Source organism: Bufo gargarizans, chromosome 4 (assembly GCF_014858855.1).
Source record: "Bufo gargarizans isolate SCDJY-AF-19 chromosome 4, ASM1485885v1, whole genome shotgun sequence".
Classification (NCBI taxonomy): Eukaryota; Metazoa; Chordata; class Amphibia; order Anura; family Bufonidae; genus Bufo; species Bufo gargarizans.
The window spans coordinates 163,716,065-163,734,266 of record NC_058083.1 but is presented as its reverse complement, the minus strand read 5'-3'; the positions used below and the strand labels follow the sequence as shown (position 1 = coordinate 163,734,266).

The window sequence follows — 18,202 nt, the reverse complement described above, 5'->3', positions numbered from 1 at the left end:
TGTGAGGCATGGTAACAAGAAATAGCTGTTTTGGCACAGTTTTTATTTTTTGTTATTTACAACATTCATCTGACAGGTTAGATCATGTGATATTTTTATATACCGGGTTGTCACGGTCGCGGCAATACCTAATAGGTATACTGTATATTTTATTTTACACAATGTTGATGTTTTAGTGTTTGGGCAATTGTCTTAGGTAGGGGCTCATTTTTGGTGGGATGAGGTGACTGTTAGATTGGTACTATTTTGGTGGACATATGCCTTTTTGATCGCTTGCTGTCGTACTTTTTGAGATGCAATGTGACAAAAAAATTGTTTATTTAGCACAGTTTTTATTTTTTATTTCTTACGGTGTTCATCTGAGGGGTTAGGTCATGTGATATGTTTATAGAGCCGGTCGATACGGACGCGGTGATAACTAATATGTTTACTTTTTTTCCCCCTAATTTAAAAAAATAATAATTTTACTTTATTTTAGGGAAATTGAAGTTTTTGTTTATTTTTTCAACTTTTTTTTTACTTAGTTTTTTTGTCCCACTTTGGGACTTCAACTTTTGGGGGTCTAATCCCCTTTACAATGCATTCCAATACTTCTGTATTAGAATGCATTGGCTGTATGAGTAATACAGTGTGTATTACTCATACAGCTTCCGGCCTGTGAGATCCAGGGGGCTGGATCTCACAGGTTCCTCAGAAAAAGGCAGCGCCGATGCCTAAGGAAGGCATTGCGCTACCTTCCATGCCATCGGGTCCCCCTAAAGTCACATGGGGACCCGATGGCACCGTCGCCCGCCGCAACCTGTAAAAGCCGCAAACCGCAGGTCTGAATTGACACAGGTCCCCCCCGCGCATTGTCCCCGGGTGCCTGCTCAATAATTTGAGCAGGCACCTTGTTCCGATCACCGCCCACCGGGCGGTGGTGATCGGAACTACACATGACGTACCGGTACGTCATGTATACTTAAATACCGGGACATCATGCCGTACCGGTACGTCATGTGTCCGGAACAGGTTAATTTACATCCGCCCTAGTGTTAATCGAGAACCAAAGTGTTCGGGAGCTCGGGTGCTCGAGTAGAACACTTTGGGATGTTCAGGTGCTCTACAGAGCACCCAAGCACAATGGAAGTCAATGGGAGAACCCGACCATTAAACCAGGCAACCCCTGTTCTGAAGAGGGGAAGGTGTCTGGTTCATAGGAAAAGGTCCAAAATTGATGGCAACAACACTGAAATGGTTCGGTAACAGCATGGGGAGGATGTCTGGATGCATATCGGACTCCCAGGTCGCTGCTGGGAACAATGTTGTCCGAGTAGTAAGCCACTTTTACAGACTGAGAATAATAGTGCAAGTGCTGCCAAAAATTACAAGGAAGAGGCACTCCAATGCAACCTGTATATCACATAAAGGAGGGCCTTATTCACATTGTAGTACAATTGTTAAGGTTGTGGGACTTCTACACTCATAAAGCCTATGCACTAAGTGAAAAGGCTGCAAAAAATTACAAGGAACCGGCACTCCAATACACCCTTTGTTACACATAAAGGAGTGCATCATACAAACCCTTGAAAAATTATGGTTGAGGGCTTGCTGCTGAGCTGACCATCTAAAAAATTATCGTTGAGGGTCTGCTGCTGAGCTGACTCTCTAAAACATTATGGGCGAGTACCTGCTGCTGATCTGACTATGGAAAAAATTCTGGGTGAGGGCCTGCTGCTGAGCTGACCATCTAAAACATTGTTGGTGAGGGCCTGCTGCTGAGCTGACCATCTAAAACTTTAGGGGTGAGGGTCTGCTGCTGAGCTGACCATCTAACACATTAGGGGTGAGGGTCTGCTGCTGAGCTGACTCTCTAAAACATTAGCCAAACATTACTCCTTCACCATCCTCCAAAACGTTCCTCTCCTTGTGACACTAGGCCGCACATCAGAATGAGGGTGCTGGCAGGGTGTCATGAAACTGTCCCAGGTGTTGGAGAGTGTTGCCTTGCCTCTGTTGGAACTGCTGTGTGTTCCCCTCGTCTCCCCTCCTTGGTTGCCCAAGGAACTATGCACTCTGCTGCCAGTGTTGTCAGCTGGAAATTTGTGGAGCAATTTTTCCACAAGGGCCTTCTAGTATTGCACCATTTTGCTAGTCCTCTTGTAGCACACCAAACCACAGGGGAAAACACGTGAGGCTCACAGTGGACCGATGGGTGTAATAGTTCATGTACTCATGGTTAGCAGATGCCTCCCTGCACTGGTGTACAGTGGATGGGAAGACAGCACAAAATCCTCCGGGGCACTCTCGGTTGTTGTAAACCAGTTGAACATTTACTGCAAATCAATAGTCTCTGGACAGTTGGTACAGTTTATCAATGTAAAGCTTTTTGTATAGCATGCATAATAATAAGTTCAATTTTACTTCTATTATCAGGTAGTGGCAGTTGTCAATGAAGGAGTTGTCCCTTTTTAAAGTAGACACTTTACAGGCAAGGATCCTGGTGGTAATCCCAAGTCCACTCTATAGCACTCTGGTACTAAAGTATGTTGATATATCTAGTTACTTTGAGCTATCCTTTAAGGGCGATCTCCCTTGTGGCAAGCAAACACTTCTGCTTCATTATTTGCAAGATACTCTTCTAAATAGGTTTTTCCACTATGACCCGGAAGGCTTGTGTAGTGGATAAGGACAATTCTGCGCACTAATTGTCTATTTGTGTCCTGGCACTTGGAAAGTTGCTCTCAGGCACTTGTGCTAATGAGGTCCATGAGCTAAGTTTAGCTGTTACCCTTGCTAGGCTCTCTTCATCTTTGTACATAGACTCACTGTCTGGTGCTTGGTTGCTGTGGCAGTGTTCTCCAGGCTTGATCAGGGCCCAGAGGAAAGGAAAACAGCTACATGGTGACATTAGCCTGTTTTTCTCCTCCAGGAACTTGCTTCTCCTCTCTCTGACTCTAACATAACAATCTGCTCTAAGCTAGACACATCCCACTATATATATATATATATTATGTGATGCCAGCACCAGCCAGGGCCGAGTGGGTGTAATGACATTGCCAGCCAGATAATAGAAAATACCATACATTGCAAATAAACACATATACTGCATTCAGATGTTTAAAGTGTCCCATTTACACACATACGTGGGACGCCACACTCTCCACCACAGGAATGAGAGATGAGAAGTTCTCTTTGTAGCGGGGGTCGAGAAGGATGAACAACCAGTAATCTGTGTTGGCCAAAATGTGTGTAACGCAAGGGTCACAGGAAAGGCAGCATAACATAAAGTCATCCTTGTGTGCCAGAGTTCCAACAGACAAGACTTTGCTGTCCTCATCAGGAGAATGACTTTCAATCTCCTCATCCTCTTCCTCATCGTCTGCCTATCCACGCTGAACAGATGGAATAACCCTGCTGTGGGTACAACCCTCTGTAGCGGAGGCAACCATCTCCTGCTCCTCCTCTTCCTCATCATCAAATTCACGCTGAGAAGATGAACGAAGGGTAGTCTGGCTATTACCTTGTGTACTGTCTTCCCCCATTTCCACCTGTTCCCCATGCAAAGCGTCCTCCATTGTAAGCAGCAAGCTTTTCAGTAGACACAGAAGTGGGATGGTTACGCTGACAATAGTGGCATCGCCGCTGACCATAATTCCTCAAAGTTGCGTAAAACCTCACAGAGGTCAGACATCCATGCCCACTCGTCACTTGTGAAGAGCGAAAGCTGACTGGAAAGTTGACGACCATGTTGCAGCTGGTATTCCACTACTGCCCTCTGCTGCTCACAAAGCCTGGCCAAAATGTGTAACGTGGAGTTCCAGAGTGTGCTTATGTCACACAACAATAGGTGAGCTGGTAATTGCAAGTGCTGCTGCAGCGTTGCCAGACCAGCGGCAGCTGTAGATGACTTTCGGAAATGGGCACACACGCGGCACAACTTCACTAGTCACTCAGCAAATAGGGGTAGGTTTTGAGAAACCGCTGAACCACTAAGTTGAACACGTGGACTAGGCATGGTATGTGTGTGCACTTGCCGAACTCCAAAGCCGCCATCAAGTTATAGCCATTATCAGACACAACCATGCCTGGTTGCAGGTTTAGTGGCGAGAGCCGCAGCTCAGCATGGTCCCTTATACCCTGATATAGCTCTGTGGCGGTGTTCTGTTTGTCAGCTAAACAAATTAGTTTAAGCAGGCCTGTTGCCGCTTCCCCACTGCAGTGCTACACTGCTTCCAGCTACTGACTGATTGTGCTCCAAGATGATAATTCAGAGGTGGAAGTGGAGGAGGAGGTGGAGGAGGAGAAGGGGGGTTGCATCCACTAATGTAGATGGTGGCGGAAATCCTGATGGAAGTAGGGCCCGCAATCTTTTGTGTCGGTAGCACCTGTGCCATTCAAGGGTTCGACTCGCTACCGGCCTCCACAACGTTCACCAAGTGTGCCATCTGGAAGATGTAGCGTTCCTGGCCGCAAGCACATGTCCATGTGTCAGTCGTTAAGTGGACCTTCCCAATAACTGCATTGGTCAGGGCACAGGTGATGTTACGGGACACATGCTGGGAACGGCACACCGGGAAAAATATTGATGGCTGGGGACTGAGTAATGAGGGACCGCCGCTGCCATCAGGCTGCGGAAAGCCTCAGTGTCCACAAGCCTAAATGGCAATATTTCTAGCAATTTAAAAAGGTGCACATTTAGTGCTATGGTCTGTGGGAAAGGTGCGCATTTAGTGCTATGGTCTGTGGGTGGGTGGTTGGGTATTTGCGCTTTCGTTCAAAGGCCTGGGGTATGGACATCTGTACGCTGTGCTGGGACACAGAAGTGGATGTGCTAGCTGATGGTGCTTGCAAAGGTCCAGTTGCAGGGCAGGAGAGGTATCCAGGCCTGCGTCTTGGACACATCATGATCACGTGAGACAGGTGTTACAGATCCTAAGAGAGAATAAATTGTAGGCTAAGATGGAGAAGTGTTTATTTGCAGTTCAAGAAGTAGAATTCCTGGGTTTCCTACTCTCATCTTCAGGTTTTCATATGGATCCAGAGAAGATCTGTGCTGTCTTAAACTGGGATCGACCCGAAAATCTGAAAGCGCTTATGCGGTTTTTGGGGTTCACCAATAGAGATGGCCTTGCGGTTCGCCCGGCGGTCGTTTTGCGGCGAACTTTGCGTGTTCGAGATTTGCCAAACATGCAAACATATGGAGAAATTTTAGCCCGCCATATTCTTTTACATTGTGAAGAACTTTGACCCATGACACATCCATCAGTACAGGACAGCCAATTGAGACGTTTAAGCACATGGATATACCCCCTACTTTATAAAAAAAACTGATCTGGCCGCAATTTTACATTTAGTGTTTTGCCAGTGTAGGGAGAGGTTGCTGTGTGGAGCAGGGACAGGCTGTAAGGGACACCAAACGCTAGCTAATCGGGCCACAAAAGTCCTTTTAAGCGCTAGTATACGTGTGCTATTGATATGTGTGATACACAGAGGGGTGCGATATACTTATAATATACTTTTATAATGAGTCAAAAACACATAGATCTATATAGTGATCACCTGGAAGTCAGGGGCCTAGGGGCTAGGGGCTTGTTAGGGCCATTTTTATATAGGGTAAGGTTCAGGACGGGCTCGCTCTTATCAGGGCGGGTGGTCTGTGGTTAGACTATCGGGGCCAGAATAGCACCCCCCTGTAGGGCATTATCAGGGACAGTTCTTTGCCCATCCTGTCCTTCAATACTACATCATCATCTAGCCCAGGGATGGATGTTGTTTTGCTTTCCCTCCTGGATTCATCGATGTGCACTGGAACGCCCCGGATTGTGGTAGGACATATGGTTTCTGATTTGGTGCCGCCGAGCACCTGATTTAGTGCCGCCGAGCACTTGTTGCTGCCTACCACATCTATGCTTTTGCTTAACTTAAATAATTTAATTTATTTTCATTTTGAGGGATATCTTTTCCATTCACACGTCTGCAAAATAGGTCCCCATCAATTCCGCAATTTTGCGGAACGGGTGCAGACCCATTCATATTCAATGGGGCCGGAATGTGCTGTCCGCATCCGCATTTGCAACCGCACTTCCGCTTCTGTGCTTCCGTTTCCGCAAAAAAATAGAACATGTCCTATTCTTGTCCGCAATTGCCCCCAAAAAAACAGATTGGTGCATTTGGGTACTGTATAGTGCATTTGCGAATGCCCGTACGTGAAAATTATATTGCCGATATTTCGCATTGAAAAAGAAAAATGAATGGAGATTGCAAATTCAAATAATACATCTGGTATGTCACTGTCCATGTTGCGGGTCTATTTGTGCACGTCTAGTAATTATTTGTTGGCTGCAAATATGAGCTGTAGGTTTTTCAGGTTCGCCTGCCATTAAAATGAATGGGACCCGCCGCAAACTTGCGGTTCGCTAACATTTGATTGCGTTCGCGCAATCGCGTTCGTGAACCTTCTCGGCAGATGTTTGTCCATCACTATTCACCAACTACTACCGTAAATTCATTTCAAACTACTCAACTGTGGTTAAACCTTTAACAGACATGACTAGGAAAGGTGCAGGTGTCTCAGTCTGGTCTGATGCAGCATTACACCTTTTTCTGCAGTGAAGGAATGTTTTGCTTCTACTTCTATACTGGTGCAACCGGATGTGTCACAGCCATTCATTGTGGAAGTTGACCCATCCGAGGTAAGGGTAGGAGCAGTCTTGCTGCAGGGTCCTTCACCTAGTAATAGACAATTCAGAGGAGCTCACCAGCAACCTACTGGAGCCCAGTCTTTCAGATACCAGCTGAAAACCAAAAAATACTGAAACACAATTAGACTGGCTCACAGTATTTTTGCATTTATTACACTTAATAAAAATCACAATTATTTACTGTTGTAATTGTAAAATAGTAAAATTAATAAAATTAATTGCCCACTAAATATGAAACATATCCTAGTAGTATATCAAAATAGCATAAATATATGGGTATTTTAGATGCGGAGCTCACGCATATACCCAACTAGCAGGAGTACTCCAAAGGGATAATAGGACCACTTGATTATGCTGTGTGGTGTCGGTCAATAGCGCATTGAATCCATGCTTTGACAATGTTCAGATGGTTATAGAATAACTTGCCAAATGTTCAACATACCTATCGGTAAGAAGATATCCACCCTGCGGTCCACGGTATGTTCTTATAATGTCTGGAGGGTACTTTGTACTTGTTCTCGTAGCGGTATCTGCTAACTACCTCCTGCCACGAGGTAGTATCACCGCTTCTCCTTCTCGGCGTCTCACGTGACCTGACCTGTAGATGGTTCACTTGGTCGGTGATGACATCCACCTGCGCCAGTCGGAGTAGCGGGAGTTCGTATAGCAGAACTATACCGGTACGGGGTTCAACTCCCCTTCACAGGAACTGTTTAAATGGTGGTTGAATCAGTCCTCTTCAGAGATTAAGTCGCTGCCGTTACCGCATGGATTTTTCTCGGGTGGTTATAAATAATAAATAGCACGGATCCTTTTTTATGCTTAGACAGAAATAGCGCACCACTGGCTGGGTCCTGTTCACACTGATTTATCCTAGACGCGTTTCAGAACCGTAGTTCCTTCCTCAGTAGGCAAATGTGAAATGCTACCTGTGTACAAACTGGACATGTCTTTATATCCCCTTTTTGGGTTTGATGAAATATCTGGTCTGGATTCTTAATTAATTGGCTGCAGGGAATTTACCACTTGCAGCCTGATTTTGTCATGGATCCAGACAGAGGATTTTTGACACACATGTGTCATACTTTGTGGGCAACATATATATACTATATAGTACCAAATATAAAAAGAACTATAGACATTATTTTTTCATAACAAACCTTCTATATAAAAATAGGAATAAAATAAAAAATAAAAAGGTAAAGATAGATGATAGATGAAATGAACAATAAAATAGACAATAAAAAGGACAATAAAAATAAAATAAAGTACAATTATCATAAAAATAAAAATAAAAATAAAAATAATAAAAATAAAAATAAACTAAAGATTTTTAAAGAAAATTACAAAAAATGAAAAAATAAAAAAATAAAAAAATAAAAAATTAAAATACAAATAGACATATGAGATATAGTAAATGGTGCCCATCTGCATTCTTCTCTAAGAAACTCTCGCTTAAGATGCCAGTCCGAGTCTTCACTTATACAACTTGTTATTATTATTACTATTGTTATTATTATTATTATTATTATTATTATTATTATCATCTATGCCATTTCATATTTCTTAATCCATTTTACATTGCAGAAGTAATAATTCAGCCTACACCAGCAGTAACCTATAGAACAATTGGAGGAATCCTGGACTTTTATGTATTCATTGGCAACAATCCAGAAGAAGTTGTAATGGAGTATCTAGAGGTATGCATTGCTTTTTGGCTTAAATTTTTATCAGAGAATGAAGCACATATTAAGTCACAAATAACAGTCCAGGATATTGAGGGGATAAAACATTTCCTCTTTTATGATTGAAGAAGATTATCTCTTTAGTTCTTCAAAAAATAAAAGAGAAATACATCTTGTATTACTTGTGTTTTCTTTATTTGTGTTGCATGTTGCTATAACCAAAATTGCTGTTATGGGAAGCATCAGTTTTCGTGCTTGTTTTTACTGATGTCCATGGCTATGATATAACTGCAATGTAAGTGTAAAATCAACTGTAAAAATGCAATTCTTGGTCTGTATCATCATTATCATCTTTATTTATTTATTTTAGTTTATTGGAAAACCATACATGCCTGCATATTGGACTCTCGGGTTCCATCTCAGTCGATGGGGCTACAAATCACTTGATGAAGTAAAGGACGTAGTTCAAAGAAACCGAGCAATTAATATTCCATATGTGAGTAGAAAATGGGTATATAAGCCAATATTCCCTAAGACTGCCCAGTATTAGTTACAGTGCCGTTTCTGAACTATTTCAAAACTTTCTGACTTTAAAAATGGAAATCTGCTGGTTCAGGAGCAAATGTATTTGAATGTGGAGTTTCACAACAACATATTATATTTTATAGAATTGCATCCATAGAATAGGAAGAGGCTTCAAAACCTGCCCACCATCCTGAAACCGAATAACAGCTGCTGTGTAATGCACACATTAATGCAATGTTATACAACTTGATCAACTCCCTAATATTTGTATGACCTTTTTTTTTATTATTATATTTTTTTTAAATCTAATTTTGAAGGGAAGACACTGAGGGGATTATTTATTAAGACCGATGATTTAGACGCCGGTATTAATAAGGCACTGCCAGTGTTCCGCCAAAATTATGTAGAGGCGATTGGCTCTATATAACTTCAGCAGATCCACTGCCGCTTTTAAATTGATGAGTTTTAGACTATTTTCTATACCTAAAATAGTCGTAGATAATGATGAATGAGACAGGCCTGCCGGCCAGTCCCCTTTCCCTGCTAACACCAAGCCCACTTTTTTAAACCTGGCGTGGGCAGGGAAAAGACATAAATTGCGGCACAAAAAACCTTTGTGCCACAATTTGCGCCAGAAATATACCTAATATAGATGTATTTCTGTTAGGAAATAACTCCCTAAGTAAAGAACAAAATGGAAGTAGGCAGTTAATGGCTTTCAAAAATAAAACTATGTCACTTGGTGTGAGGAATATGGATTAAAATTTACTGTCAGCCATGTCCTCACACCCCCCATTTGCTGACAGACAGCAGAGGTAGGGATTTCCCTGCTTCAAAGCCCCCCAGCCCTGATTGTAATTTTATGCATCTCTTGGCATGACTCAGGGTACATGCAAAATAAGTTTACACCCCCCATGTGCTGACAGATTGCAGAGGTAAGGAACTCCACAGGAGGGCCCTGCTTCAAGGAAAAGTTCACACCTCCATGCACCAGTTTGGAGCCAGCTGAATCTGCAGGAAAACCCCCCAGCAGGGGGTATCTGCTTTGGCCTGGATCAATGAGATTTCCTAGACATATTGGCACCTACCTCTCATAAGGAATTATGAATCACCTGGCCATCGCAGGCGCAAACCGGATACATATTTGTGTCCCGGTGGCCACGAGGTACGGTCCCATGGTCTTGGTTTACTCGTACCCAGTCGGGGTAGGGAGATACCCATATCTCCCCATAGAAGCCACCTACCGGTACCAGGTTTGGGCTCTACTTGTAGCCGGAACCCAGGCAGGTCCATTAGTCCCAGAATCATCTCCCTGTGACCCTCTGGTCTGGAGCTATGACCCCTAAAGGGTTTTGTGGGTCATTCACCGTCAGCCCAGAAGAGGGGGAGTTGACCCCTCCCTGAGGCAGGGAGGGGGTGGGCCAGCTCCAGGTTAAAAGCCTGGTGCCAGCAAGTAGGGGGCGTCTTTTTCTGAAGAGGGGTCGCATGCTACACATGTGTTTAGAGGGACCCAGGAAATAGCAGGAGAACACAGCCCCTCGGGTGGCCTCCTGCTCAGGACATCGCCAAGGAACTCTCATCATACTTGGTAACTTACTTTCACACTGCTTAATCCTATTGTAACCATATACCCTGTAATCTGTAACCTCAGACCACTGTATATATATTGTCTGTGTATAGTGTGTTATATCTAGTGCGCTCTTATAGCGATTAAATCTATAATTTAATCTTGTGCTATCTTGTATCTCGATCACGAATCCCCACGTCCGTGTTTTGGCCTAGTTATAAGCTACCGCGGGTTGGTTTCTGACCCTATATAATCCCGTTAGCGGACCGGGCTTATATCAAACGAGAAACTGGTGGCAGTTACCCGGGCTGAGTGTGGGCTGTTTTCACTGCGGCAGTGAAAAGGCCCTTCCAGCTTGTTGCCTCTCTGTGCCCGCGTGGACAGGAGGTGTGTGTGTAAACTATACCAGCCTGACCTTACGTGCTCCTCTGGAGGGCGTAACTTCACGTTGTTGGTAAACCCCGTGATCATACCAGGTCTCGTGAGCTCGACGTGGTTGACGTCAGCGGACACGAGGGGTGGTATTCATCACATATTGGTGGCAGCAAAGTGGGATCGAGATACTAGTGTGTGTGAGTGTGAGACCCATACTCCCAGACACTAAAGACGACCAGCAGTAGCTCTTGCTGCTGGAGTCTTAAGATCAGCTCAACACTAGACTGTCTGAGGGCAGATACAATAAGGTGTGTGTGCATCAGGTTGCAGTGGTGTCAGTGACCACCCGTTGCAATGACGGCCAGTATCACAAGGAGCAAATCGAAGGAGATGGCCGATGCTTTAAATGGGGGCGGAGAGGAGGTGGAAGGCGAGTGGGAGCACAACCAAAGCTCCCCAAGGAGCCAGTCGCCAGAGGTGAGGTCCGCGGCGGGCCTCGCTCCACCTGCCCCTCCCCCCAGCCAAGCTGGCTCAGCTGCTCTCCTACAAGCTGCCATGGACCGTCTCCAGGCTGGAGACCAGGCAGCCTCTGAGCTCCTACTGGCGGCTGCAGAGCGTCGCGAGCAAGCAGAGGCTGCAGAGCGTCGCGAGCGAGCAGAGGCTGCAGAGCGTCGCGAGCAAGCAGAGGCTGCAGAGCGTCGCGAGCGGGCCGAGCGTGAGCACCAGCTACAGATGCTCCAGCTAAAGCTCCAATTCCAGCAGCCATCCCCAGCCCAATGTGAGTCTCCAGAGGTCCGGATTCCGAAACTGCGGGCGGAGGACTTTCCCCTACTGGACAAAGATGGGGACCTGGACACCTTTTTGTTGGCATTTGAGACCACCTGCCATCAATACCAGCTGCCAGAGGACCAGTGGGTCAGATTCCTCACGCCACGGCTCAGGGGAAAAGCCCTTGAAATCTTCGGGTACCTGCCCAGCGAGACCATCCTGAGCTATGAGGACATCAAACAGGCTCTGGTCAGGCAGTATAACTTAACCCCTGAGTCGTACCGGAAAAGGCTCAGGAATTTGCACCGGGGTTCTACCCAGAGCTGGGCTGATCACATGCGGGCCTTGCTGAGAGCGGTCGACCAATGGACCACAGGATTGGAGCTCTCCACCGTCCAGCAGCTGAAGGAGCTCATCGCCACAGAACAGTTCTTGTGGAACTGCCCAGAGGATCTCCAGCAGTACCTCCGTGACCGGAAGCCAAAGGGGGCCTCCGCAACAGCAGCCCTGGCCGATGAATACACCAACAACAGGACTTCAGAGGCCCGGAAACCTGTCGGCTTGAGAGGGGGTAAGACGCACGCTGCACCTGCTACCCCTGCCCCTAGGCCCAAGTGGGCACCGGCCCCTGCTGCACTTTCCACGTCGGTGGGGGAACCCCGACTTTGTCACCTGTGTAAGCAGCCAGGACACTTCCAAGCCATGTGTCCCCAGCGCCCGAGGGATCCGTCCCAGTCATCAACCCGGAAACCGTCCACTGTGTTGTGTGTGGGTGGGGGTGGTGGGAGGTCCCTTGACAATGTTCAACCGGTCACCGTGGGCCAGGCCGTGGCCATGGGACTTAGAGACACCGGCGCTGAAATGACACTGGTACGGCCTGAACTGGTGACGCCCCATGATTTACTGCCCGGGAGATCCCTCACTGTCTCCGGGATTGGAGGAGTGGACCCGGCGCTGCCCGTCGCCAAGGTTTATCTGGACTGGGGCGCCGGCCGAGGAGTAAGGGAGGTGGGGGTATCCGCAAATATCCCTGCCAGTGTTTTGCTGGGGACGGACCTGGGGCGGCTTGTGTCTATGTACGTGGCCGCTGACACCCCAAGGTCCGATTCCCCAGAATGTGATGTGATGTCCCCCCCTGATAATACTGTGAATGTACCTATTATGCATGTTGATGGGGATGTGGGGGATGTAATGTGTGCCTCTCCCCTCAGTGGGGAGGGGGTCATTCCTGTCAGCTGGGCTGAAGCCCCAGGATGTAGCCAGCAAGCATGCTGGGACCTGTTGTCCTCCAGTGTGGTGACTGGGGGGACAAGCAGGGGGCAGACAGCTGCAGGGGGGGAGGATGCAAATGAGGTCAGGGCTGTCCCAGGAGAAGTGGGACTGCCAGGTGAAGCCTCAGTGCAGTGTTCCTCCACCACTGGGATGTCAGGGGGCCAGGTTAGTCCGCCTGGACTGGCGACTTGGTCGGGAGTTGAGGGGAAGCAGGCACTACCAGCGGTGGCAGCGGCTGTCACGCGCAGTGGGAGTGCTGGGGCCCTAGGGGCCCCTCAGGGGTCTGATGGCTTTCCCCCTTCCGACCAAGTGTCTGCCAAGTCAGATGGAGGCCCAGAGACAGGTCCCAGGGACCTGACAGAGGACGTGGCAGTCTCATCTATTCTGACCACGTCCAGTCAGGGGTTTCAGGTGGCGTTAGTGGCTGACGCCAGCCTGAACGCTCTCAGGGAGCAAGCGGCGCTGCCTCCCTCGGACTCAGACCTCAAGCAGGTGGTCTGGGACCAAGGAAGGCTGTGCCGGGTCACGGTCCAGCAGGGCTCACCGGAGGAGTGGCCTAGGGACCAGCAGTTAGTAGAACTGGCAGGGGACGTGGCAGTCTCATCCATTCTGACCACGTCCCACCAGGGGTTTCAGGGGGCGTTAGGGGCTAGCGCCAGCTTGAAAGCTCTCACAGAGCATATGGCACGGCCTCCCTTGGATTCAGACCTCCAGAGGGCGGTCTGGGACCAAGGTCGGTTGTGCCAGGAAACGGTCCCACAGGGCTCACCAGGGGCGTGGCCTAGGGACCGACCATTTGTGGTATCCTATCCGTACAGGGCAGAATTTCTGTGGGCTGTGCATGAGACTCCGGTAACCAGATACCCAGGGGCCGCTAAGGCAGAGGCTTGGAGTGGAGACCTAGCCACCCCTGGGGCGTCGGTCATCGAGTGTGTCATGCGCTTCCAGGAAAAAGCGCCGGCCTTGTCGCGGTTGGTGCACGACAGTATGGGGCAGGCCCAGACCGTCCAGAAGCAGGGGTACGACCAGTTAGCTTGTGAGAGGACCCATCACGTGGGTCCGCAAGCATGGATACTGGTTTCGGTACCTCAGACTAAGCTTCAGGCGGCCTGGGAGGGACCGTACCTCGCACACCAGCAGCTCAATGCCAGGATGCACCTGGTCACCCTGGACCACGCCCGGGGAAGGCAGAAGGCACGGGAGGCAGGTGCCCTCCCAGAAGGCCACCCCTTCCGGGAAATGTTAGCAAACAAGCATGGAAGGGCTGCGTACCTGGAGGTCATTGCCGTCTTCGGTCCTACATGGGAGGATCCCCGAGAGCATCTGGCGCAGATGCTCGGGCAGATCGGCCAGGCAGGCTTGACCCTTACGCCAGGAAAGTGCCAGCTGGGCATAAGTGAGGGGCCCCGGGTAGGCAGGGAAGCCTCGGAACCGGAACCTGGGAGAAGGGATGCCAGCTCATCCTGGATCACCCTCCGGGACAAGCACCAGGCGATATCCTTCCTGGGCTCCGCCGGGTACTATAGGGAGTTCGCACCCCACTATAGTAGCCTGGCGAGGCCCCTGACGGACCGCACCAGGAAGAAGCTGCCCTCCGCAGTCGATTTGACCAACGACTGCGAGACGGCCTTCCAGGCGCTGGAGCATGCCCTTTCCAGCTTCCCGGTACTACAGGCAGCCGACTGCGTGCGGCCGTTTATGGTTCCGTCTGAGGCCAGCCATTGTGGCCTCAGGGTCAGGCTCAATCCAGGTGACCACCTGGGTCAGGAACGAATGGGAGGTTGGTACGCAGGAGCCTGGCTCTCCGGCCGTACCACTTTGCCATTAACCACCAGGGAGGGCGCGGATGGGCGCACGGGGGAGCACAGGAATGTGCTGCCCCCTGGCGCCCTCTAAAAGGGGGAGGTGTGAGGAATATGGATTAAAATTTACTGTCAGCCATGTCCTCACACCCCCCATTTGCTGACAGACAGCAGAGGTAGGGATTTCCCTGCTTCAAAGCCCCCCAGCCCTGATTGTAATTTTATGCATCTCTTGGCATGACTCAGGGTACATGCAAAATAAGTTTACACCCCCCATGTGCTGACAGATTGCAGAGGTAAGGAACTCCACAGGAGGGCCCTGCTTCAAGGAAAAGTTCACACCTCCATGCACCAGTTTGGAGCCAGCTGAATCTGCAGGAAAACCCCCCAGCAGGGGGTATCTGCTTTGGCCTGGATCAATGAGATTTCCTAGACATATTGGCACCTACCTCTCATAAGGAATTATGAATCACCTGGCCATCGCAGGCGCAAACCGGATACATATTTGTGTCCCGGTGGCCACGAGGTACGGTCCCATGGTCTTGGTTTACTCGTACCCAGTCGGGGTAGGGAGATACCCATATCTCCCCATAGAAGCCACCTACCGGTACCAGGTTTGGGCTCTACTTGTAGCCGGAACCCAGGCAGGTCCATTAGTCCCAGAATCATCTCCCTGTGACCCTCTGGTCTGGAGCTATGACCCCTAAAGGGTTTTGTGGGTCATTCACCGTCAGCCCAGAAGAGGGGGAGTTGACCCCTCCCTGAGGCAGGGAGGGGGTGGGCCAGCTCCAGGTTAAAAGCCTGGTGCCAGCAAGTAGGGGGCGTCTTTTTCTGAAGAGGGGTCGCATGCTACACATGTGTTTAGAGGGACCCAGGAAATAGCAGGAGAACACAGCCCCTCGGGTGGCCTCCTGCTCAGGACATCGCCAAGGAACTCTCATCATACTTGGTAACTTACTTTCACACTGCTTAATCCTATTGTAACCATATACCCTGTAATCTGTAACCTCAGACCACTGTATATATATTGTCTGTGTATAGTGTGTTATATCTAGTGCGCTCTTATAGCGATTAAATCTATAATTTAATCTTGTGCTATCTTGTATCTCGATCACGAATCCCCACGTCCGTGTTTTGGCCTAGTTATAAGCTACCGCGGGTTGGTTTCTGACCCTATATAATCCCGTTAGCGGACCGGGCTTATATCAAACGAGAAACTGGTGGCAGTTACCCGGGCTGAGTGTGGGCTGTTTTCACTGCGGCAGTGAAAAGGCCCTTCCAGCTTGTTGCCTCTCTGTGCCCGCGTGGACAGGAGGTGTGTGTGTAAACTATACCAGCCTGACCTTACGTGCTCCTCTGGAGGGCGTAACTTCACGTTGTTGGTAAACCCCGTGATCATACCAGGTCTCGTGAGCTCGACGTGGTTGACGTCAGCGGACACGAGGGGTGGTATTCATCACACTTGGCAGCTAAATTTAAACTTATTATAGTATTTAGTATTGGAAAACCATGTACTGAACAAATTATTGCTTGTCTCATTATTATATTTAGTTAAACTAACATCTACTGTCTGTTGTAATCCAGTACATTGCTACAGTAAATTAACAAATTAAAAGGGATGTCTTAACATTATAGACTAGTGTTGCATAATGCAGCATTAAAAACGACTTACTTTTGTAATGTACTTTTTGCTACAAAAATGCTCTAGTTTTGAGATATTCCCTTTATTTCATTACCATGGTGCCCTCTGGTGTTCAGTCTGCATAGTAATATGCAGGTCCTGCTACTGAGCTGAATGAGCAAGTCACACGTGCTACTGTAAGTTCCATCTTCCAACTGCCACCGGCTGGTCACAGGCCATGATACAAAATGATTTACCTCTGCAAACTGTGACAGTGTTCCTTCACATGAGGCAGATTTTGTTGCAGACGTTTTGTGCAAATGATAGTTGGTTCTTTTCACCTTTCAAATGAATGGAACTGATTTTTAATCACAGAAAATTTCTGCAACAAACTTCCATAGTAATCCAAATTAATTATTGGATGTGCGCTTGCCAGGCAGTGATGACATAATTTTGCATGGCCCTGTATTCTTGTGATGGTGTTTTTACCTCGGGGATCAGCGCACATGTAGTACAGGCCTCAAGCTTGCTGAGCAGAAGGAGTCTGTACTGTGTCTTAACCAATGATATTGCTTTACAGCTGCAAGAGATGGACCTTGGCATAGGGATAGTTGATGCCAACATCTTTCCCTTCCAGGTGTAGAGAGATGTAATCCGAGCATGTGCAGTATAGACTCCTTCGGCCCAGCAAGCATAAGGCTTGTACTGTGCATGCGCTGATTCCCAAGGCAACTCATTAGAGTACAGGGGCCAGGTGAAATTATGTTGTCTCTGCCTGTCCTGTCACTCAATAAAAATTACAATGGTTTAGGTGAAGATGAATTTAGATACAAGGAGGGGAGGAGTTGCTCAGAATTTCAATCAAGATGGTAGCAACTGGGTCTGTCTCTTACTGAAGCTGATGGGAATGGATATCTGAAATAGAAATTTGTAATAATCTGTTGTAGAAAAATTAATAGTGTAATCAGCTCGCATCAAAGTTTGTGTAAGGAAAAAGGTAAATCTATTCCCATCAGCTGCAGTAAGAGACAGACCTAGTTGCTACCATCTTGATTGAAATTCTGAGCAACTCCCCCCCTCCTTGCCCAGTCTCCGTCCTTTATTGACTAAACAAAAGGTGTAAAGGGGCTGGCCCAAGACAAGGATACAGGAAGTGATGACATACAGGAAGTGATGACATAGGAAGACAAGCATTTAGAATAACATAGCTAACAAACACATGTATACAATAATCTAACATTACCACTGGAGTGAACTTTATCCAGCCTTGCTTAGTGATCAATGCCAGATAAAGTTACTATGATCCACATGCGTCAATATCTCCAGCGGCTGATCAGGCGCACTAGAGACAACAAACGCACGTTCCTTTAGTTTATATTGTTCTCTTAACAAATGCATCCACGCCAAGCCAATAAATTTGCGTCTTGCGCGGGGGCCCTAGCCGGCATCCATACATCAGCCAACAAAACACTGCTCTGCTGAACACATCAGTCTCCCCCGGCCCACAGCCCAGTGCTTAGCACATGGACCATTCACCGACGGAGACCCCTGCACCCAGCAGCTGTGACAGGACATACACTGGAAGATATCCACTCCAATGGTTTACCCTGACACTGAGAGACATAATGACAATACACAATATATTAAATACACATCCTAATAAAATTTCCACAACACCTGAACTGTACATTTTGTATTCGCTCAACCCTAGTCTTGACCAGCTGTAAGATAAACTTAAAAGGGAATTTTTTTCTGAATTGTGCGTAGTGCAGTACTATGAGTGGGTGTGAAAATAGATGAAAGATGAAGAGAATCAGTTCAGGGTATACCATGTCATTATAGGAAAGTTTTTTTTTTTCTTTCTGTAAGTACACGGATGAGGTAATCTTTTTATCAAGGCTGTA

The 18,202-nt window shown here is 47.6% G+C and overlaps 1 protein-coding gene across 3 annotated transcripts in view; it reads left to right on the top strand.

The window, feature by feature from the left end:
- SI (sucrase-isomaltase) overlaps nucleotides 1-18,202 on the top strand; it is a 360,959-nt gene that overhangs the window by 137,061 nt on the left and 205,696 nt on the right. For all 3 annotated transcript variants that reach the window (XM_044289835.1, XM_044289836.1, XM_044289837.1), the window contains 2 exons: nucleotides 8,271-8,383; nucleotides 8,739-8,864. In XM_044289835.1, the coding sequence (XP_044145770.1) occupies nucleotides 8,271-8,383; nucleotides 8,739-8,864 (239 nt within the window). The remainder of the gene's footprint in view (nucleotides 1-8,270; nucleotides 8,384-8,738; nucleotides 8,865-18,202) is intronic.